The following is a 23,066-nucleotide window of genomic DNA, read 5'->3' as shown; positions in this document are numbered from 1 at the left end:
ATATTACACAGTGAGTAAAAAAACTGGCTAAGCATGAATAATTCTTAAATAAGCTTTTATTCTCTTTCCTCTGTCAGGCATTCTTCACTGAAGAGTACACTCAGGAGCATCCAGAAGACAGAGAGAAACTGCTGCGCCTCAAAGACCTCATCGCGTGGCAGGTGCGTGAATGAACACACACACACACGCATTCATGTCTAACACATGGAGATGTGTGTGTTTTTTTTGTTTTGTTTGATGTTTGTGTTTTTGTAGATCCCGTTACTAGGCGGAGGCATCTTCCTCCACGAGAAGAGAGTGACCGACGACCTGCGTCCGTTCCACGAGCGCATGGAGGAGTGTTTCAAACAGCTGAAGAAGAAAGTAGAGAAGGAGTACGGAGTGAGAGAGTTGGTGAGAAGTTCACTGAAACTTGTTTTCCCTGCAAGACTGGCCGCAGAATTAACTGTGATAGAGCTGCATTAATTACGCTGTAAATGAGCTGACCCAGCCCAATTTGAGAGATCAAAGAACTCCCAAAAGCCCCCGAGTAAAGCTTTGATAGGGGATTTGTAACTTTTAAATATCCCTACAACTAGAACAGGGCTTGGATGATGTGAACGGGGCTAAATATGGCCATTAACTTGTAAATTGGCTCTGTCCTTCAGGGGAGATTACGCTCATTTTGGTTGGAGTTATGATACACATGCCATTCTTGGACGATTCTCTCCTTCTTTGTTGCCGTGTTTCTGTCTAGTTCTGTGTTCTTTGACATTATGTCGTTCAACTTTCCAGCCGGAATTGGATGAGAGGAAGTCCACTCGTCCTCGCTCCATGCTGCGCTCCTTTCGACAGTCTATCATCTCAATCTCCTCGCTGCAAGGATCTGAGTGTGGGACTCCGACCAAGCTTCATCCAGACAGGTGCCACCAAAATGTCCAGTAATGGCCACCAAAATGTCCTTAATCTTTTTCTTTTTTTTTCATCAAATAATACAACAAATATTGAATCCCTTTCAGGGACCATCCACCCGAGTCCCCGAACAACTGGACCTCCACCCTGTCGCGCTCCAGTGGCAGCGTGAGTGTAAGTTCAGTGGAGGAGGGGGTGGTGACGGTGGGTGACGCCGAGGTCAAACTGAGGAAGAGTAAGAAGAAGAAGAAGAGGAGCAGCATGATCTTCATCACGGAGGAGAGAGAGCGGACGAGTACTCTGGATTGCAAACGGGTGAGAATGATGATAGCGGCGTATTCTCAGACACGAGGCCGAGAACGTGTGGAGCTGTTAAACTCGGCGCTCTCTGTCTCCCTCTAGCTGTCCAAGAAACAGGAGTTCCGCAGTGACACCAACTTGTCCGAGCCAAATGAAGGCAGTATTTCGTTGACCAGCGCCAACTCCAGATCCCTGCCTGCCATCACAGGTCTCACACACACACACACACACACATTATGACGTGCACATTTCAGCCCTTTTTTCCACATCAGACAATGTGTCCAGTGGAGAAAAGCTCTGGTGTTCCTCATAGACATTAAAGAGCAGACAAGGCTCTGTTCAGTTCATGTGTGTCTGGACAGTGTGACAATGAACCAGCGTGCACAGTGAAACCAAGGGCTGTCCTTAATTTGATCACTCACATCTGTGCTTTTCCTGCCGTCACCTGGTAACACATGTCACGATGAGGCCTTTTTGAAGGTCCACTGTCGTCTAATGTGAGACTACAAACTGCAACACACAGAGGGACTCATCCACTCATGCCTCCCTTTGCCAAGCCACCATGAGAATCTATTTTCTCATAGAAACTCTCTCATCTGTTCCACTCTTCAACTCTCTTTGCTGTTTCCTCCTCCTTTGTTAGTTGATGCATTGTGTTTACATCCTTCTCCTTCACTTGTGTAGCAAGCTTCTGCTTAATGTTGTACAAACATGGCGACAAAACATGGCATACTATGTAAGGCAAGGCCCTTTCCTAAAGTAAATATTAAGGGTTTATCTAAGGCCTGGAAACCACATAATTTCTTATTTTAAAGCAATTATCCACTTAAACAAACACAATTATGGGTAGTATATTCAATTTTCTATTTCTCATTATTAAGCAATAGACCTTAAACGATTGTGTATCCAAATTCCAGACTTCATTTCTGAGGGACTGGTTTAGTTTAGGGCTGATATTTGAATTGTGGGTAGGTTAGGGTTAGGCTGATTATGTTTAAGGTTAGGTTGTGGATACATTGAAGTCAATAAAAGTCCTTATAAGGATAAGCTGGAAAGTGTGAGAAAAGCTGTAAAACCTCTCCAGTTTAGTAAATCCGTCATTTCAGAACAGTTTTCTCCAGTTCATAAATCATCGTTTCAGTTTCATAACCCTGCACTTTAAAGGTGAATGAGGCCCTCATTACTGATGCTTCACTGGCATTCTACCATGTTGGTTCACTCCAGCTGAGCCAGCATTGACTCAACGCTGACGCCGAGCCGCACTGCCTCACTGAACATGCACCCAGTGCACACAGTTCATTAGTAGAACAGCTGCAGTGGTGATGTTTATAACCTGGTAACCACTGATACACAAACCTAAAATCCTCACTTTTTGCTTCTGCACGTAGGTCTGTCCTTGGCAGTGGTGGGGGGCACAGAGGAGGTGGACAGTGTCCGAGCCAGGAGGGACAGTAAGAGCATGTCCGTCTGTCTGACCTCTGACCGAACGGCAGACAGACGCTCCAGGGGAGTCATCAACCTTCTCTTCAAGTCCAAGGTAGAGGAAGATACGAAACATGTTCAGAAACACTGACGGGGATCAGTTCCAACATTTGTGGAAATGAGGAGTGTATGCAAACACACACAAACAAAAAAAACAGCTTCTTTAAGTTAAGATGTCGAGTTTTTAGAGTGACTTCCCCTTACACTTGAACTGGAGTGGTACAACCTGTGTGTTGTCCCAAAAAACATCTGCAGAGGCTCCTGTGCCGGATTGAAGACATGCTTGAGCATTAGATGAGAGTAAAACTCGTTGACCAACATTCAGTCACGTTATCTTAATTCAAATAGTGTCCTCAGACTTCTGCATGTACACTACAAGTAGTATACATGTTAAATGTAAAGTGAACTCAGCCCACACTGGAAACAGTGAATCTGTCCAAAGGTAAAAATACACCTTTTTATAAAGTTTTGTAATCTTTACACAGAGCCAGGCAAGCTGTTCCGCCTTGTTTCAAGTACTAAAATGAGTTCACTGGCTTCAAGCTTGTACCTTATTGTTTTCATATTACTCATGTTTGACTTTCACAAAGAGTGAACCTTGTGTTTATATTCTGCGTCCATGTCTGTTCCACAGAGCTCCAAATCAGAGGATGTGAAGCCCACGGATCCAGCCAAAGACAGCAACAGTCATTTCTGAAACCATTTCTTTTCTCGTTGTTTAATGCGTTGGCGTTATAAACCTATTCACAGAAACCTGCAGCCAAACACAAAACTATGCTCATTCGATCCGCCTGTCAGTCTCAGCATTGCTGTTGCCTTATTAGAATAGATTTTACCCGTTCAATAAAAGCTTCTCTTTTTTTTGGAGTGACCTTTTCCTCTATGATTCGCAGGGAAGTTTAACGCCATTATAGCAGCTTTTCAGTCCATTCTGCTTCTGAGCGAGCACAAACCATTTTGCCAACATGCTTGATTATTAGCTGCTTATTATATACGGTTTTCTTCACTGTTGACTCAAGGTAATAGGAGTGTAATAATTTCATACAGCACAAAGGTTACCGCGTCCTCCCAAAGGCTTTTAAACCGAGAACTCGCCGCCAAAAAAGCTTTGGCACAAACAAGAAAGTCTAATATATTCGAGCATAATGAAGTGTAACAAACTGCCGAGTGCAAAATTACAACAGAACACATTTTCTCCCGCCTCGGAGTGATTACACAGAAGTTTGATTGTGTTTACTGCACAGGGTCAGCCCACTGTTTTTTTTCTTTCCTTAACTAACGCAGCCAAAAATATTAGTTTGGCATATTGTGAAATGGCAACATTACTTTTTTAGCATAAAGGCGGCGTCATGAGTTTTTATGTTGTTTGAATGTTATCCAGAGCCAGTCTAGTTGTTCCGACGTCATCCTTTTCCAGGTTTCATGATTCAAATGTCGTGCCGCTGTACATGTATGTATAATAACATATAAAAAGGTCATTTGGTGAATCGATACAAATGTATGATCAATATTATTCTCTGAGCACTTCCACACTAGAACTGTAGTAGCTTAGGACTCACACTGCAGGTGGTTGTTTTTCTCTCACAGTGTCACTGTTAGATTTTTACCACAAAAAGAAGGGTGTCTCAAGTTATGGAGCCACTGTGCGGTTTGAAAAGTGGGCTGATGTTGTCAATGTTGGTTGTTTGAGACAGATTGTTAATAATACAGCCCAGGACAGACATGGACAGCATCTACAGTACACACAGCTCCATGGATCTGAGAGACTGTTGTGAACCAGAGGGGGGGAGGAGTCCTGCTGTGGTGGTAAGCGGATTCTTTTTCTGTCCTGCAGCAGAGGAGAAACAATGCAGCCTTCCTTCAGGCCTGTTGTGGAGCTCCTTTTCTTTACCCTCTCTCACTAAAAGTCAGTTTTTAAAAGAGCGGACGGGCTGCAGCGTGAATTTAAATATGCCAGTGCAGTCATTGGAGTTAACTTACCCCTCACATGGGTCATTATGTTATGATATGTCATTTAAAATGATTCGGATGCACATGAATAGCTCCCATTTTGCCCAGTGGTAAATGTATTATTGTGATTTCTCTGCGCTCGGTGCTGCGGGAGAGCAGACGGTCAGAAGATGATTAAGGATGTGGGAGACATCGCTCCTCTCCTCTCTATTAATACGGTCATTATCTGGTGCCACAGTGACCACCGGGTTTCTCTACATGCAGCCAATTTAAAACGGCAGCATTTCAACTCTCATGCAAAGGCCTGCGCTGCACGACGTGAGTCTTCTGATCCACGGCCACAAAGATGTTTCAGCCTAAAGACATGAATCTATCATCTGGAAGGGAAAAAAAAAAGAAGATGGATTTAGTGAGAAACCAAGTTAAATGACGTGCTATATGTTGCATGAAAACCTACCAAAATGTGTAAAGCGATAAATTCACTGAAGTGGAGACGAAAGAAGGAGAAAGGGCTTCATTGTAAATATGATTCGTAACTGCTTTCATCACATTTAAACCAAACTTAATGATCCTACTCTGCTGTGACTTTGGTTTCCCGAAGGAAAATCAGTCCAAACATAAATAACCCCGCAATTATTCTTCTGAGTTCTTGAGTTTGGGGCTTTTATTTGCTTGTGTCATTTTAAATAGCCTTATTTATCTGTCTGACTGTATTTTAAAGACTTTTGTCTTTTGTTACTTTTTCAAGTCATAATTTAACCTCTAATATTTTCATGTTCTGGGGACAACAAAGGGCTCTCCAACAGTTCTCAACTTCATCAAGTGGTCAAACTATTACAGGTTCAATAGCTGCTGTTAGTTCAGCCACAGGTAATGAATGTGTCCTTGGACAATGAATACAACCAGTCTGTTTCTGTTCACTTCAATGATTTAAAGCTTTGAAAAGCATTTTAATACCTTGAATACTTGGAGCTTCATACAAACATCAGAAATCACTGCTGGAAGGTACAGTCTTAAAACCAATTTAAACCGTCGGAGGTCTGGTGCATGAAATATGATCACTGTCTGCTCATGTTTAGCTTTTACTGTGTGAAATTAAAGGTGTATTCATACTGTAGCATCAGAACTCGTGGTAAGAGTTTAAGGTAGGAAGTCATATGTCGACTGATTATGTACTGATTGATCACATTAAATATGGACACACTGTTTCCATGAACACAAAGCTAAGTTCCTCGATCCTAACAAATCCACAGGAAAATAAAACACTCCAAAACAATCTCAGTTGAGCAGAAGAGGAGAATTCACTTCACTATTTATGCATGAAGTGGGGAAAGTCAGTGCCAGTACTCCCCTTATCCACATGTCTGTCAGTATTACTAAATCATTAAACACAAAATTAGGACAATCTTCACTAAATATGTTAGTAATGTTCACAACGTCTGTTTATTTAAATATTCAGTACCGAAAACTTGTGTTTCACATTTCCAGTAATTATTTCATCAAATCCAAGCTCAAGGTTAATTTTATTAGATGTGCTGTCATGATGCTGTCCTCCAGGACACATGTGGCAAGAAGTCAGTGAATATAACTAAACATTAATGAACATTTTGTTGTTGTTCTCCTCCTGCTCCTCCTCCCTTTAGCTTCACTGCAGATTGTCTGCCTGGTCGTCCACAAGGGGGCAGTAACACATAGATTTAGTGTGAGCACATGAAATGCAAACAAGGAAAGGAAAGTCTGTTGTTCTGTGCTGTGGAGGAGGTTGAGAGGTCGATTCCTTCTGTACAGTCTGAGTGTTTTCTCCCAGAAAAGAGAGGCAAGCTTCCTCCTGGGAATAACGCATTCAGCAAACTGCTGGTGTTTGTAACCGCAGCAAAGTGAACCCTCACCTTAACCTCTAACCCCGGCCAGAATCCTCGTTATCCAGACGGGGAGCAATTCAGCAAAAATAAATCACAGACGATAACTGTATGGTAACTGTATGGAAATGAATACATGAAGCCAAGTGTGGGCGTCCTCTTCCTTTCTTCACTTACATCAAAAGCACTGAACCGTGACACATCTGTCCACACGCTCACCAGGAACGAGCTGCCGTTTGTGCTACAAGAGCACCATCGTGTCTGCACTGAAATGAGTTTGTGCTGGATATTTGACATTTGGAAAATGCAGCATTTACAGTATGTGCCCCATCCACCCCACCCTTGTTTGTGGAGCTCAAACCGACAGTGAATAAATGGGGGTCTGAGACTCTCTGAGCCTTTGCTCGCTTTTAAAGTTAAACTAATGCACACGGCAACTTTTCCCATTTCAACTATTTGGCTTTGTCAGCACTGTTTAGATCTATGCTTCCATTTTTTTTTTCTCCAGCCAAGGTCTTAAAATTTAATCTGTTATGTTTGTGTGTAAGTAAAAGATTGTGTGTGTTCGGAGGACACTATGAATATTCAATTCAATTCAATTCAATTTTATTTGTATAGTGCCAAATCATAACATACATTATCTCAAGGCACTGTACATAGACAACGTCAAAGAGAGCAGAGAACCCCAACAGTTCACACAATGAGCAAGCACTAGGCATCAGTGGAGAGAAAAAACTCCCTCTTAGCAGGAAGAAATCTCTGACAGAACCAGGCTCAGAGATGTGCGGTCATCTGCCTCGACCGGTTGGGGTGAAAGGAAAAATGGGGGACAGTGGAGAGGTGGGGGACAGAAAATGGGGGGAGAGAAAGGACAAGAGGGAGATGAGGGAGAGACAGAAGAGAGAGAGGGAGACCAGCAGCAGATACACAACAACTGTATCAGGTTACAAGTTTATACAGTTACTGATATCGACTTTTTAATTACAAAATAATAATATTTGTCACATGGTGTGTGTGTGTCTGCAGGGTAATGATATCAGAGTAAAACACAAGCAATATATATAATCTCCCTTCTCTCTGTGTACTTTAAACTCTAATGTTTTTAATTGAGTTCATTATGAGGAAGACATTGTCCCAAACAGACTCCGATTCTTTGGATCAGTGGTTATCAAAACTGCCCAAAAACACAAAAACAAATTGGATTGGTTTTGATATTTTGTTTATTGTCTGTGGGCCTGGAGACTGTAGACACTGTAACCTAACACAGTTTTCCCAAATATTGAATTTCTTCTGTGCAGGATTAAAAACACGTCTCCAGTGTGAGACGTGACTCATTCCCTAATGTCAGCATCTATTTGTAATTTCATTTTCAGGTTATTTCCCTCTTCAATAAACGTTCTCTTTTTTTTCCCCCTCAGATAATTTCAATGTTCCATGCCACCTGTGGAGGGCAGTGTTGAAACACTGGTGCCGCCAGTGAGCTCGTCCACTCTGGTTGTAGACTTGTGCGACCGGAGAGTTTGAATATACTACACAACCAAGGAAATGAAGTCTGATAATGTGGTACTTATCTGCTTTCCTTCTCATCATCCACTTTGCTACTCTCTATCCACCATCCACTCTCCTGTCCCCACTGGGTTCATTTCCTCTCTCTGCCTCCTTGTAACTGTCTAGGTGTTACTTTGCCAACACATCACCCATCTTCTCTCCCCTTCCCTCTCAAACCGCCTCCCCTCTTTGACAGATTTTAACAATCAGCTGATGGGGGGGGGCAGGAAGTGCAGCTGTAACTTTTAGCTTCTTGATAATCCTTAATCTGACAGCTCATCAGTAGCAGGTTGTCCCCACATGTTCCCTTGATCCCTCATAAGGATGTAAGTGAGTGTAATGTACTACATGGAACATATCACGCTGGCCACAGTTGCTGAATTGCAAATGACAGGATGCTGCAGTGTGTCACTGGATAATGAGCAGGAACAAGATGAAAGCTAATACAGTATTTGAGTACTGACAGATTCCAATGTACACTTTAATCTCAGAATTACTGTAATGACAGTTGACAGGACTGAAATCCACATGGCTGCTTATTTTTTACACTACAGTACAGACTTGAAACGGCACGACTTTGTCCAAAAGCACATATAAAGCTAGCAAAAAGTGTGATATAATATAATAAAAAAAAAGATTTAATCTCTAAATAAATGTAATTCTGAGTGAGAGGGCAATTACTTTTCCTCCACTTTAGGTTACTGTAGCCACAGGACTGTTGGCTGGGGCCCAATATAATTTCCTGGAGTTTCCACTGGTTGCCGAGCATCAGGAACATGATGTCGGCAAATTCTATGTATGTTGTAGGAAAGGATGTATCTCATTGTAGATTCATCTTTAAGTTAATTCAAGATCTGTTCCTCTAACCACCTGGCAGTCTCACGTCTCTCCAGTAACTTGGAGGCGGTTGACATTGGATTGTAGTACCATTTTTCAACTGTAGGGGTTACATTGTACTACATGTACATTATGTGACTACTGGAAGCTTTTCAGACAGTATTTACATGCATTGCATATTATATCCCTTCATTGTCAGAGAACATAAGACTATTGACTACAATTGAACATAATAAATCTGGTGTAAATACTGTAATCCTGCATTTATTCACACATTAGACCATAACGTTAATAAAAGATCTAATATCCTTGAATCTGTGAGTCAGTGACAGCAGTTTGATCGCATGGATCTCCAGGAGATGGTCATAAAATCTGAGTTGACATGGATGTAAAAGTGAGACTAACAAGCAGCAGCAGCAGCAGCCAGTGATGAGTGGGTTTGATCACTTGTATCGATCACCTAACTGATGGCTGCGTTGCACGGCAAGCTCGTGTGCGGCACCACACACATTCAGTGTGAGTCGAGACTTGTGTTGGTGTGTTGCCTCCGTGGCACTGCATCTGCTATCTGATAGTGTGTCTCCTTTGGCCTAATGAGTTTGTGTGTGTGCCAGATGTACAATGGGTTCCAGAGAGGAGGAAATGGGGGAGGAAGAGAGAAGGATACTGGAGACTGAAAGGAGAGGATATTATCTGTTGGAGAAGAGAGAAATGGCCACTGTTTCCCTTTGTGTTGGCAACTTTTGAATCAGATTGAATTTAAAACAAGGCAACACAAATAAATGTATACTTTCAGTAGTTTGCTGAGATGTTGTGCACATGGGTCGGGTCAAATATGCTGTACGATAACCGCTTCATATAAAATGCAGCGCAGGACGTTTCTCTGCTGTGAATTTACCGAGTTGCAATGTATCTGTAGGTATATTAAAAGTTACCACCGCTAGATTCATACTGATATTTCATACAGACCAAACCTGCAAACCTCAGTGTGAATAAAGTAGCTGCCTGTGACGCCTCTGAAAGGGATTGTGTGAAAAGTCCGATTTTAACATTAATGTAAAATAGCTCCGCTGATGCTCAGGGGAAATGAACATACATGCCTGGGGAATCACCCTGGGTATCCGACTGTCCACCCACTGATTAGGCAGTTGTCACCAGAGGCCGTGGTTACCAAGGTAACTGTCCTCTGTCACTTCCCATTCTCACTCCCTTCCATGCAGCTCTTCACTCTCTGCTGTGTTCTCCCCCTCCTCGTTTTTTTTTTTTTATTCTTTGAGGACAACTTTTTGTACTTGCATTTGTCTGCATGATTTCCATATTTACAACTGTCTGTGTGTATAACTGTAAACCTGTGTGTGTGTGTGTGTGTCTCTTATTAGAAATGCAGGATGGCCGCTGTCTCCCTTGGTGATGGACTGTGGTCATTGCATAAGGTCAGACGTCTCAGTGCTGAGCTGGAAAACCTCCATTTCCCCACCTAAATGTGTCCTTTGCTTTTCATTACAATTTTCATTTTTTTTTTTTCCACTTTTCATCCTCCCCCACTTTCCAGATGCTGTACACCTCAGTTATCTTCCTTCATGTTTATCTCTCTGTGACACGCTTTACTTATCTTTACCAGTAACCTTTATCTCCTCCACTCTTATGTTACACCTTTAAGTCCTTCTTTTCTGTCTTTCATCAATGAGTGCACCCTGGTGTTGCAGTTTTTTTTTCCCCCTTTCTAAACCTTTTGTATATTATATTTGCTTTTTATATTTAAAAGGAACGAAAAGGTGAAGGACAGATAGTTGTGTGAATTGTTCTAAAATGGAAATAGCATAAATTTGGACTGTGCCATCACTCAAGGCCAAAACTGCGAAACATGAGATTAAGGACAGATTGCATGTGGATACTTTGTGTGTAAATGTGTTTTCAACTCTTCATCTCTGGATACCTCGATCATCTCCAAAAACAAAATCCCCAGATCTAATCCCTGCAATGAGACCTTGTGCTGCATTTGTTATCACCACTAGTGTTTGGCCAACTCTTACACACACACACACACACACACACACACACACACACACACACACACACACACACACACACACACACAAAACAACAAAAACAATTATAAAATATTGCTGAGGTACTGTGCATCTGCAGGTCAAGGTCTGAAGCGGCTTGACAGATCATAAAATAAACATAGCACATAAGATATAACGGACAAACACAGTATCCAGAAAATGAGCGGTGAGGTGAACCAACTGTGAGTGAGAGAGAGAAAATTCAGTTTTATGATGTGAATTTAAAATCACACCTTTTGAAGAACCTCCATGGTTTTGAAGAACCTACAGTGTTCACAGCTCGGTTGGTAGAGCTGTCACCCCGCAGGTCAGAGTCACCTGGGATTGATTCCACCTGCAGTGCTCTGTGTGTCCCCCTCCTCTCATTGCCCTCTTCCATGCTTTGCTGTCCTAACCATTAAAGGCAAAAAAAAAAAAAGCCCCCAAGAAATATCTCCCTCTCAGAGTGACATACCCAGAGCTCTGGAAATAACCCACTCCATCTGTGAGCACTTGGCTGTGCGACCAATGCATGGTAATGAGACCATAGCTCATAACCATGTTACAAGACTTTAAATGAAATATGTAATATATATAAATTACCCTCACAACAAATAGCAAATGTGTTTGGAGGACTAAAAAAAAAAAAAGAATTCTAGGGGATGTTGTCAATGCAAAGAACAGTGTGTGCTGAGCTTTGGCAGCTGAGTTGGTTTTTCTTCTTTGTGAAGGACAGATCCTGCAGGACGGCCAGCCCTCTGTATGAGTCTAATTAAACACAGCTTTCTCATTTGTGTCCCTCCTCCTTTTCATCCCTCTTTCTTTCTCTCCTCCCTCTCACATCTCGGTGACGCACAGTTGGCTCATTAATTAATCGGAAGTGTACAGACCAGCATGCTTCCTCTCGGTGTCACCCGCTGTAATAACATAGAAACACACGCGTGTGTTGTGTACAGTAGCACAGGTCCTCTAGTAAAACATGTGAATGAAAAGCTGCTCATTAACGTATTTATTTATTTATATGTTTATTTCGGTCATGTCAGTTAGATCACTCATCATCACACATCATCTTAGTGTAGTTCACACAATGCAGCACATAACCGAAAGGGAAAGCGGGAGAAGCAAAAGCCCCGCCCCCATTACCCACAGAATACATATATTCATTGTACAATACATCATTTTTCTTTTTCTTATGACATTTTGACAAAAACATGTTTCAAAGTTATTGTTAATGGAACAATTTTGCTTTTTCTCTCCAGCCAGACATTTCTCACTTGCATTTCCCCCATAATTGTGTGTTCTATAGCATTTTGCACTGAGGTAGCACAGGGGTGGGGTCACCGTTCCCTGCCCGCTTAGATCCAGTAATAAGTGCATATCAGACGGTCAGAGAGATGAAAGGACAAAGATAACACCATCCACAAAGACTCCAGCAAAAATCAAAAAGCATGTAATAGTGATTCATGGTTTCAGATGTTGAGCAAGATTATGGCAGATAATTAAAACGTTTAAAAAGGTCTTTGCATGAAAATATATCTCTAGGACACACATGTTGAATGCAGTGATTTAGTTTGATGGGAGCTTCAGAAATTGAATTTAAAGACTCAAAATATGTGCCACTTTAGATCATAGATCACCCCCCTCCCCTAATGTGACTAACACAAATGTGTTGTCATCCAAGAATTTGACTGATTCCTACTTGGACATGAGTGTTTTATCATCCAGGAGTGACTTTTTCTTTCAAAGATAATCCTGCAGATTTCAGCTCCGCCACTTCAGAGATGATTAATGTGTGTGCCGTTGTCTGACCAGCATGATTGTGCTTGTTGTGCAAATCACTCTGACCCCAATAGACATTCACAGTTGATGTGGCGGAGCGGAAAAGTCATGAGGTTTGCTGAAGAATTCTCTGGACAGTCGCTGCCTCCGCTTGCTTCAGGAGATGAAATGCTGACTCATGAACAATGACCCATGACGTGTTGACGTGAGTTTGGAAGGAGGAACTATGTTTCATGCTGTAATATACAGTAAGGACATTTGGATGTTGTAATGGGCGTTATTATGGCGATTAATTTAATGTACGAGACAATTTCAAACACAGTTATTGTGCACAATCACCATCTGTACTGAGCTTTTTGTGAAGCATATTATGTTGCATCTTTTTGAATCATCAGTTAGTTACACAGCTAGGGTATTGTTGTTCAAAATCCCAAATCTCTGAATGTATGTTGAAGTTGAAATGTAGACTGATGTCAGTGATGGTTTATGATGACCTTTAAAGTGCATGTAAAGCGATTAAAAAAAATAAATCTCTTCTGGTCAGGAAAGCTGTTCCAACGGGAGTCCTTCAGGGACATGCTGTCCCGGGGGAGTGCAGAGACAGTTTTGGGATACCGGCAGGCCTGAGGGATGATGGCCGCAGCTGTGACCGAGGCAAACCAGCAGGTGTGGGAGGAGTTCGGCAAGACCATGGAGAAGAACCCTCCAGTACCTCAGGAGGAGGATACGGGGGAACCATCCAAACTCTGCACAGCAAGATTGGAGCACTGTTGACCTTCACTGAAGAGATAATAGGGTGGTGGAGAGCACTTTGAGGAACTCCTAATCCCCAATAATCTACGATCTGTAGGAGAGTCAGAGCCGGAGGATGATGGCGGATCATCGTCGATCTCCCTGGGTGAGGCAAAGACCCGGGGGTTAAGGCTCTGACTCTTGAGGAGTCTTGGCTTACACGCCTCTTCAGCATTGCGTGGAAGTCTTGGGTGGTGCCAAAGGAGTGGCAGAGTGGGGTGGTCCCTCTCTTTAAGATGGAGGGCCAGGGTGTGGGTGCCAATTACAGGGGCATCACAGTACTCAGTTTACTCTGAGGTGCTGAAAAGGTTTGGCTGATTGTAGAACCTCTGAGGATTCCATCCTGGACCAGCTCTTTACTCTGGCAGGGATGACCAGTTTCCCAGGGATGATCTGGGGGAGGTGCTGCATAGGATGAGGGTGGTCACTTCTCAGGGGCCTTTCAATTCCTGCTTGCCCAAAGCGAGAGCTGTGTCCGAATACTCTACAGTAAGTCGGACCTGTTTCCAGGGGGTGTTGGCCTCCACCAGGGCTGTACCCTGCCCCCTCTTATATCTCCTTGCTGGCCTGGGAGCACCTGGGGATCTCCCCCAGTCAGAAGTGAAACTCCTGTGTCATCTTTTCCTGTGCCATCATCTGTTCACTTTGTCAACATGTAACATCTATAAACAAATCGCACAATGAGGAATGCAGTGCTGAAGAGACAACACTCTCTTGAAATGAATATTAACAATTAAAAATAAAGCAGATGGTCGATTAAAATGGATAAGTAAACTATAAAACCCAATGCCTCAAAAGAGCCGACTCATGTTGGGATCAGCAGGATGCTTGATAAGAGAACCTAACTGATTTACTCAAGTATCTCGCTAGAAGTGTTGCTATGTTGAGCTCAGCAGAGCATCTGAAAAGTCCTGCTGAGCGAGCTGGTAATAAGAGCAAGGGAACAAGAGAGAAGAATCAGATGAGTAAGAAGGTTTTTTTTAGCAATATGTTTTTGTTTGTTTGTTTAGGCTGATGCTGGTCTTTTGAAATCAGCCAATAGCTGATATATAATACAGATTTTTGTTAACTGATATATTTTGCCAGTTGTCATTTTTCATCCCTTTTGATAAAATAATTACAGTTAAATCAAATATATCATATCATATAAAATGCTTAACTAAAAGTAACATCTTTGTGTCTGCACTTCATATAAAGGTAATGTATAAACTAAATACCAAATTTGTGAAACGGCTAATCAAGAAAATAAAACTTTTCTCTGCATGACAAACTAAAATTCAAGTCTTTTATTTGGCCTAATTGACTGTGAGTCAAAAAATCTTCCTCTAAAATATCCAGTCAGGAGAAACTTACATTTAAGTATCGTGAGGGGACAACAGCAGAGCACTACTGTATCTGTCTGTACACAGCCTCACTTAAATTCTATAATGAATCCCTAAATATTCATAGTAACTTGTGCAGACACCAAGTGTAAAATATCTCTGCTTTCCAGAAATAATCGAGCCGGCTTATTGAGAACTAGGAAGTGTCCATGTATACAGTCAATTAACCAGTCAACCTCTCATTTTCCCAGCCAGAATTTTCACTCCGTCATTACCTAATGTCATTACCTAAATTAAGTGATTGCAACTATATTTCATATCACATTAGTCCCGATGAAGTTGTTTCAAAGTCCTGTTAATGTCCATGTGCACTCTGATGTCTTCTGTAATAAAACAAGCTTCAATAATTAATGTTCTTCTTTGGCCAGTGTGGATCGGGTGAACTGACGCAGGAACAATCAGGAATGTGTTACTTGGTGCTTCAGGAGAGGAGGTGGATCGAGTGTGATCAAAGAATGACGTGGAGGTGAACACAGCTTGTATTTGTGTCAGAGAGAAACTGCCAACAACATAGCTGAGCTGAGGTTTGGGAGAAAGTGTGTCCTGGCTAAAGTCCTAGATTAACATTAAGTCTACCAGAGAAGGGTTGTGAGAGAGAGAGAGAGAGAGAGAGAGAGGAAGTCTTGTAGCAGGACATTGGCCTTTTTCAAAGTAGTTCTCTTGTACGAGATATTGCAGGAGATTCGTGGTGAGGTTTGCTTGTTTCTGCCAGAACGATTCAGAAACAGGCGATCAAATCTCCGATCGGACAATTCACTTCAATTTCAGGACACTAAAATAAAATAATAACACAGCCGCGGATAAACAAAGAAAGCCACTATCAGAGGCAATGCGAGCAGGTGGTGAAGTGCCCTCAGGTCATCTAAAAGAAGAGCAAGCAAGCAAGCTTTTAGCCAGTGGTCAGATGAGGATGTAAGAAAGAAAGCTCACAGGGGATGAAGGGGGATGAAGGGGTACCTGTTGTTGCTTTGTCACCTCAGAATTATATAACCTAGCAGGGACGCTGGTGAAAATGGGGACGCTGGTGAAAGCGGGGACGCTGGTGATAAGCGGGGGCTGGTGACGCTGGTGATAGCGGGGGCGGTGATAGCATGGGCGCTGGTGGCGGGGGCGGCTGGTGATAGCATGTGGTGATAGTGGTGATGGGCGCTGGTGATAGCGGGGCTGCATGGACGCTGGTGATAGAAGGGACGCTGGTGATAGCGGGGATGCTGGTGATAGCAGGGACGCTGGTGATAGCGAGGATGCTGGTTATAGCGGGGACACTGGTGATAGCGGGGACACAGACAACAAAAACAATCTTGTTTGTCCAGGAGATATTCCGATCACCACACTCTTGTTATACCTAATACTTTGATATGACATGATATAACATAATGATTTCTTGTTTGTTCCACTTTTTAATCTCTGCAGAAATAGAAGGACTGTCACCAGACTGTCCAGACTGAATGAAGGTCCTTAACACTAGGGTGAGTACATGACGACAGTTTGAGTCTTTGAGACTTTAAAACTGAAATTTACAACATGGAGTCTACTTTTAGTGCATTTCGTCTATCAAATTATATAACCAAAATCCCATTTTGTTTCTGGCTCTTTTGGGAAAAAAATATTGGTTGTAGACATTGCCTATGTTACCTAGATTCCTTTGTTTAGATTGTAAACTTAAAGCTGACATTTTTGAAGTTGTCAATACAAAAATAAAATGTCTGTTACTTTCAAACCATTGTCAGAGGAGTTCACACAATGTCGATTAAAGGCCTGCACATACTCCACAAGAACAGAAATGTGTTGTCTCTCCCAGGGGTGCAAAAACATCATTATTTTCTTGTTCTTGACACATTGTCTGGGCAGAACCGTTTTTGTACAGAAATGTCATTCCCTGTGAGGACTTCCAAGGAGTTCATGAAATGTCCTGGCCATGACTTTGTAACTTTGTTCTTTCCACCTTAAGAAAAGTATGAAGAGTATGTGCAGGCCTTTAAGCCCATGAGCTCCACACTACTCATGTTTCCCGGGATAGCAGTGCTTTGATTTCCTGTCCATGGTGACACAGAGTGAAGGGAAGAGATGGCAGTGGACTTCATGTTAAGGAATTAACCCTGGTTCTCTGAAACACGAGTGAGGTTAGGATACTGGATAAGAGAACAGTTGGAATAGTGACCTAGCAGAAAGCTCCTCAGGCTCACCTGAGGTGTGGGGTACGTCTGCAGGGGTAGCAACACGAGCAGTGTTTTGGTGGCAGCGTTTACACACTGGATCTTTAAGAAAGTCTTTATCCATGAAGAAAAAATCTTAAAGAAAGTTGTTGTGATGGAAAAATTTCAAGTAGTTGAAAAGGTACATTAATCCTATCTTTGTTAACATATTTTTGACAGCAAATATTAAAAATGCAGCCTGCTTCTAAATTAGATATACTGTAGAGTACTTTCCAGGTTCAGGCGTTTCCTTTGAAATGTGACAAATGTTGTTATGGTGTCTTTTTAATTCATTCACAAGTTCATTTGTGCTTTAGAAACAAAACCAACACAAGTATTGTATATGCAGAACAAAGACTTATCAAATCAAGCACATGGCTTATATTGAAATTAAAACATTTAAATTGGCCACCACAACTCTGTCCTCCATCTCCAAATCCCTTCATGTCTCATGATGGAAAATCCATAGGACAAGTGAGATCATAAAATCAGCATTTGTGGACAAGATTCCGTGTCCTTTGTAGCTCACAGATTGCAGACATGCTGTGCTGGACACAGGAGAGCTGACATTCACGTCCACTAGATCAGAAATGCTGTGGCAGTTTGAGGAGATGGAGATAGATTGCATCATTCCCTCTCTCAGCTCCTTATCACAACAGCCACTCTTATCTACCCTCAGTGGTCTGATGTCATTACAAACCTGAGTGAGTGGCAGAAAGAGAGACACATAACTGGAGGGTGTGGGGAGGGAAAATGCACGGGGGGCTGCACGGATAACATTTCACAGCCAAAGTCATGAAGCAAGAAGAAATTGTTGACAGAGTGAGAAAATACAATGGATGAGTGTTTAATTAATAATTAAAGCAGATGCTGGGTATTATAGTTTGGACACAATGAATACACGGTTGTTGCATTTAGGATAGTCAAACCAAAATTGGACGTCTGTCGGATGTCTGCATATAAGAAAATGCATGTTGTTGCATTTCTGGTGAATCAGACGTTGTTATATAGGTAAATCATTTGTAGCCAGCAGTGATGTTCACTCAGTGTAGTCCAGATCCTTCTGACTTCTTCTTCTGAAATTGATTTCTGCTGATATAGATTTTCTCCCCTTCGCTTTATTGCTTTTAAATGAATGTGGTGAAAGTTACATTTGTGTATAACCTGTCTGTGACAGAGATCGTTCTTGCGAGGTCTGTATTTTAGATTATTGGGCTCTTGCACTCAACTTTTAAATACACTAAATTAATTGCAGAAGCGTATGAATGCGGCCGTCTGTGTGTTTTTAAGTGTTTTAAAGATTGTTGGATTGTGAACAGATGCAAATTCACCCTGTCTTTGAAGAAAAGAGGATGAGATATTTAAGTAAAACAACACTGGAACTGCACTGCAGCAGTGAAAAAGCGCGTGTATTAAGTATGCATGCACCTGGGGACGGTGTGTGACTTGAATTGCTCTTTTCCTGTTGTCCTGATGCCAGTGGCTTGTCAGTCAAGAGCCAGGAGTAGCATGTTCATTTTTCCTCACTTGTCAGCTTGTTAACAAAGTGGGAGGCTTTCAACAATAGAGGTCTCATCAATCCAACAAAGACATCACCCACTTTACCATAGCTCATTTATTCCCACAAAACCTCGCCACACAGAGGACACAATCCTGTCTGTGTGTTTATCGCTGTGAAGGTCACGAAGAATGAAGAGAGGAGGGAACACGTCCATGTTTTCTGCCACACGGTGGTGAAGGATAAAGCAATAGACGATGGATGGAATGGTTTTCCGAAATGTTCCAAAGTTTTCAAAAAGAAACAATTTAGTGATATACATTTTACATGAAGATCAGAGACTAGATGTAACACATCCTCCATTTGTTAAGAAATTCATTGTTACAGCAGCACGTGGTCGCGGCTGATTTTTCTGCGTTTATCTGAACCTCAGTTCGCATGTGGCTAGCACTGTTGCCTCACAGCAAGAAGGTTGCTGGTTCCAAAACAAGCAAAGGTTACTTGGACACTGTAGGTGTGAGTGGCTGGCTGTTCATCGCTATATGTTGGCCCTGCAAAGGGGTTTGTGTTGTGTTGTGTTGTGTTGTGTTGTGTTGTGTTGTGTTGTGTTGTGTTGTGTTGTGTCATCAGCTGACGGCTTCCCAATAGCTTTCTTCCATTTGTCTCCCTCTGTGATGTCGTGAAGTCAGTTCACAATGAATTCTTTGCTATACTGAGATGCTACATATGTTTGCACCTTTTTTTTTTAATCAGAATATCAAACATTCATTCTGTCTGTTAATTGTAATAATAATAATGTTAAACTGACTCACTGATAATCACACCCGAGGATTTTCTGTATATTTTGCAGTGAGCACTCGTAAATATTTTTTTATCACTAAATGTTACAAAGCATGTGTGCACGCAGACACACACACACACATTCATTCTGGAGATGAATCTTCATTCAGGCTGTGATTAGGAAATGAGGCTTGTGGTGTTATTTATAATATCGATGTTGCTCTCTGTATTTCACTCTGTCTCTATCAAATCAGAAGACACAGCCCCTTCATCTTCTCTGCTGAACTATATCTGTGTCTCCGCGCCTCACGTCTAATTAATACTGAAATCGTACTAAATGCTGGCATCCGGCCAGACTGGCAGTAGCGCTGAGTTTCTCCGGGAGAGTTGTGTAAATCTTTGGGAAAACAATTCCCATTTTGCCATTTTGTTTTATGCTACTAATGATGCATTGCAGACGGCTGAGGACGTCACATTAGGGCGGCTAATGCTAGTGCACGTGAGCATTTATATGGGCTAACTAGCAATTTTGAGCCTCTCTGCTAAGTGCTCAAATGTCCTCCTCTGTCAGCCCAACTACTTATCACAGTCTTTTTTAATCAGTACAAATGATCATGTGAAAACAACCATTGGCCGTTTAACGTGTGCTGGACGACTTCTCTGAAGTCAAGTCAACAGGTCGGCGCAGCCTTTCATAAGTTTGCACTTCCTTTGTGCCCAAAATAAATACGACTCCGTATAAATGTAGAACTTACAGTGTGAGCTACTGTATATGAGCTATGACAAAATATTCTGCACGGTAAACAAAGTAGCTTGATTTATATATATTTTTTAAAGGTATATAAATTGTTTAAAATAATCATTTTTGTGGATGCGTTGTCAGTTGTGCATCCACTCCCTCCACTGACGGTCTAAAACAACATATGCTCGTGACAAATGTGAGCCCACTTGTGTGTTTGCGTTGAGGAGGATCCCACACACAGTAACTACGGCTGCTGGTGTTACTGTACATAGAGACGTCACTCTTGTTAATCTCTCTGTCTGGAGACTATTTCCATCCATAAACACATTTCCAATATAAGCACTGTCTTGCTTTGTTTGCACAAACCTGCCCAATTTCCCATGCATATTTGATGACTCCTTATGCGTAAAAAGATAAAGGCTGTTGTTGCTGCCAGTTGGCTTTGGCTTCAGTGCACCGGCTCCACTCACGCTGCGTGCAGTCCACACTCTTCTACTGATCAGAAATGTGATATAAAAGCACGTTCTGCCCTTCAGGGCTACAGCACACAGTTTGCTCGACATTCTCTGGGGTTTGCTTCACCCTTTAACCTTAACCGTCACTGTTTAATTCTTAACACAATAACAATAATGTGATGAAACAAAGGAAAACGCAGTTTGTGTGTGAGCAACATTTCCTTCTAGTTTTAGGAGTGACAACTTCAGACTCTTTTTTTTGTCATTCATTGTTTTTGTGTGTCGTGTAAATGCACACAAACAAACTTTGCACCTTCTTCAAGACTGTAAAGTGTTATTTCAAGGTTTTCTTTGTAATTTTTGTTTCCTTTCAGGTTATTTTATATGCAAGTGGAAAATAACACATAGAAACTTAAGTGCGAGTGTTTCCGATTTTGTTTTGTTTTGTTTTTTTGTTGTTTGTTTATTCTTATTAAGTTTGATCATAGCAGCGTCATTGAGTGTTGTCCTTTATAATTGAATCCTCAATCAGTAGCAGATTTCCCTTCCATTTCCTGTTAATAAGGCAGAAAAAAAATGTTCTTTTGTTGTTTTTATCAGCGCTATGCTGGCAATCTAGGGACTGAGTGTGTGGCAGTTCAATTTCAGAAGTGTCCAAAACAGAAACATGAAATTTGAACAGGAATAAACACACATTCAATGACAGGTTGTAATGAGTACAACACTTGAGGTATAACTCTATATTTGCACTTATATGTGTCTATATATATACTGTATATAGTGTCATGAGTCACTGTGGAAGTCTGTGATTACATTCTTTTCTCTTACATGTTTCTTGTCTCAATTGCTTTGACGGCTTCCTAACTATTCCCCAGTGAATGTGGACACACTGCCGCCACTTGTCTCGTGTCCACTCTGGTCTAATATGTTTTTAAGTGCGCATGGCTCCCACACAAACTGTAAACGGAAACGTCTCCTCCTAAAGAGACCATTTGTGTTTATCCCCCGAGGAGAGCTTGTACATTCTTACTTAATTAAATTTGGCAGCAGAATAATTCAGGGGGAGAAAAGAAGGAAAACGAGGGGCTGTGATACCATGTGTGTGTTTCAGTCACGATGAAGCAATAGAATGCATTTGAATAGAGAGGAGTAAGGGACAGGTTTCTGAGCGGATGCAGATCATAAGTGTATGATGAGTGCTAATGAAAAAAAATTATAGCTGAAAATAAGATTGGATGGAGGACTGGAAACTGTGAGCACCTGCTTCATTTTCTCCCCTTTTTCATTCCTCCTTGTTCTCCTTTTCACTCCTGTTAATTCCTTCCATTATCATGAAGTTTGTCCATTTCTGTCTTGCTCTCTCTCTCTCTCTCTCTCTCTCTCTCTGTCTCTCCCTCCCTGCCATTACATGTTATGGCCAAGCTTATCAGGTCTAATTAGCTGTGAGGAAAAACCCTTTGATTAGTCGGCATAAATACTCTGAATATTTTTATTTTACAGACACTTCATCACTGTTGGTGCACAAGAAACACCAACTCTGGTAAAATAAAAAATAAATAAATTAATAAATAAATGCCCTCCAGGAGTCATGAAGGGTAGACCTCAGAGAATACTGATAATAATTGGCGTGCTTATTTATCTCAGCATGTCTTACATAGGACTGACAGGTTTTCCTTTGTATACTGTACGTCACATCTTATTTTCTCCCCACAAACTAACCAATTTGTGTGCAAGATGCATCACAGTCACTCATCTAATTGATGCTGTTGTCAGTATCATCACGGAATAGACAGGTTGTGATGACATACCTTCAATTTCTGGTGTATTTCTTTAGCTAATGCTGCAATCCTAGGATTGTCCGTCATGTGATTTGATTGGACGTCATTGTCCCCTAACGTGTCAGCTGTGTAGGTGATGTATGTCAGCATTTACAACAAAGCAGTGAGTGAGTGATAATGGCGATACATGACAAAGCTTAGTAGCTGGACAACTCATACTCACTCAGTTTTCATTTACAGATTCTTTAAAGTCTTCAAATGTGTACTTAAGTAAGTTTTAAAATTAAGTGATGTGATAATGGCTGGTTATACATGAATGTATCTCATATGTGAGCAAACAAATCATAAAACAAATATGCACTTTGGCGCACGGCATGTGTGCGGAAGTATACCAGGGCCTTAAGGGTGTATCCATACCAGCCCTGGTTTGTAGAAGCAAACCAAAAACTAACCATATCTTCATTGTAATTCTTCTATTTTACCATTGTCTCTATGTGCCAAGGGTCCGCCTAAAAACATAGTTCTCCGTTCCCTTCGGGTGAACTTTCAAGGCAGGAAGTGGACTACAACGCAGGGGCATCGGGAGAAATGGCTCGTCTGCATGTGTCGTGGTGTGAAAACGAGGTAAAACCTCTGATAGAAATATGTCACAACTGCTACTAAGCACACGCAAGAACAACAAAGCTTTTAAAACAGTAACTCTTGATGCAGCGCCGCCTCAGGCGAGGAGGAGAATACGTGATTGAAAAG

General features: G+C 41.7%; 2 protein-coding genes across 2 annotated transcripts in view; both read left to right on the top strand.

The window, feature by feature from the left end:
• LOC122778137 (dedicator of cytokinesis protein 2-like) overlaps positions 1 to 4,166 on the top strand; it is an 85,139-nt gene extending 80,973 nt beyond the window's left edge. Inside the window, exons 45-51 of the mRNA XM_044039732.1 lie at positions 78 to 161; positions 256 to 393; positions 775 to 902; positions 999 to 1,206; positions 1,294 to 1,399; positions 2,580 to 2,728; positions 3,308 to 4,166. Coding sequence (XP_043895667.1) covers positions 78 to 161; positions 256 to 393; positions 775 to 902; positions 999 to 1,206; positions 1,294 to 1,399; positions 2,580 to 2,728; positions 3,308 to 3,370 — 876 coding nt within the window. The 3' untranslated portion in view covers positions 3,371 to 4,166. The remainder of the gene's footprint in view (positions 1 to 77; positions 162 to 255; positions 394 to 774; positions 903 to 998; positions 1,207 to 1,293; positions 1,400 to 2,579; positions 2,729 to 3,307) is intronic.
• A 12,156-nt stretch (positions 4,167 to 16,322) lies between these two features.
• LOC122778961 (short transient receptor potential channel 7-like) overlaps positions 16,323 to 23,066 on the top strand; it is a 62,994-nt gene continuing 56,250 nt past the window's right edge. Inside the window, exon 1 of the mRNA XM_044041131.1 lies at positions 16,323 to 16,337. The gene's annotated coding sequence lies outside the window, so the exon portion shown is untranslated. The remainder of the gene's footprint in view (positions 16,338 to 23,066) is intronic.

This window comes from Solea senegalensis, linkage group LG12, assembly GCF_019176455.1.
Source record: "Solea senegalensis isolate Sse05_10M linkage group LG12, IFAPA_SoseM_1, whole genome shotgun sequence".
Taxonomy (NCBI): Eukaryota; Metazoa; Chordata; class Actinopteri; order Pleuronectiformes; family Soleidae; genus Solea; species Solea senegalensis.
The sequence above is the reverse complement of the archived record's forward strand: the minus strand, read 5'-3'. Positions and strand labels throughout refer to the sequence as shown.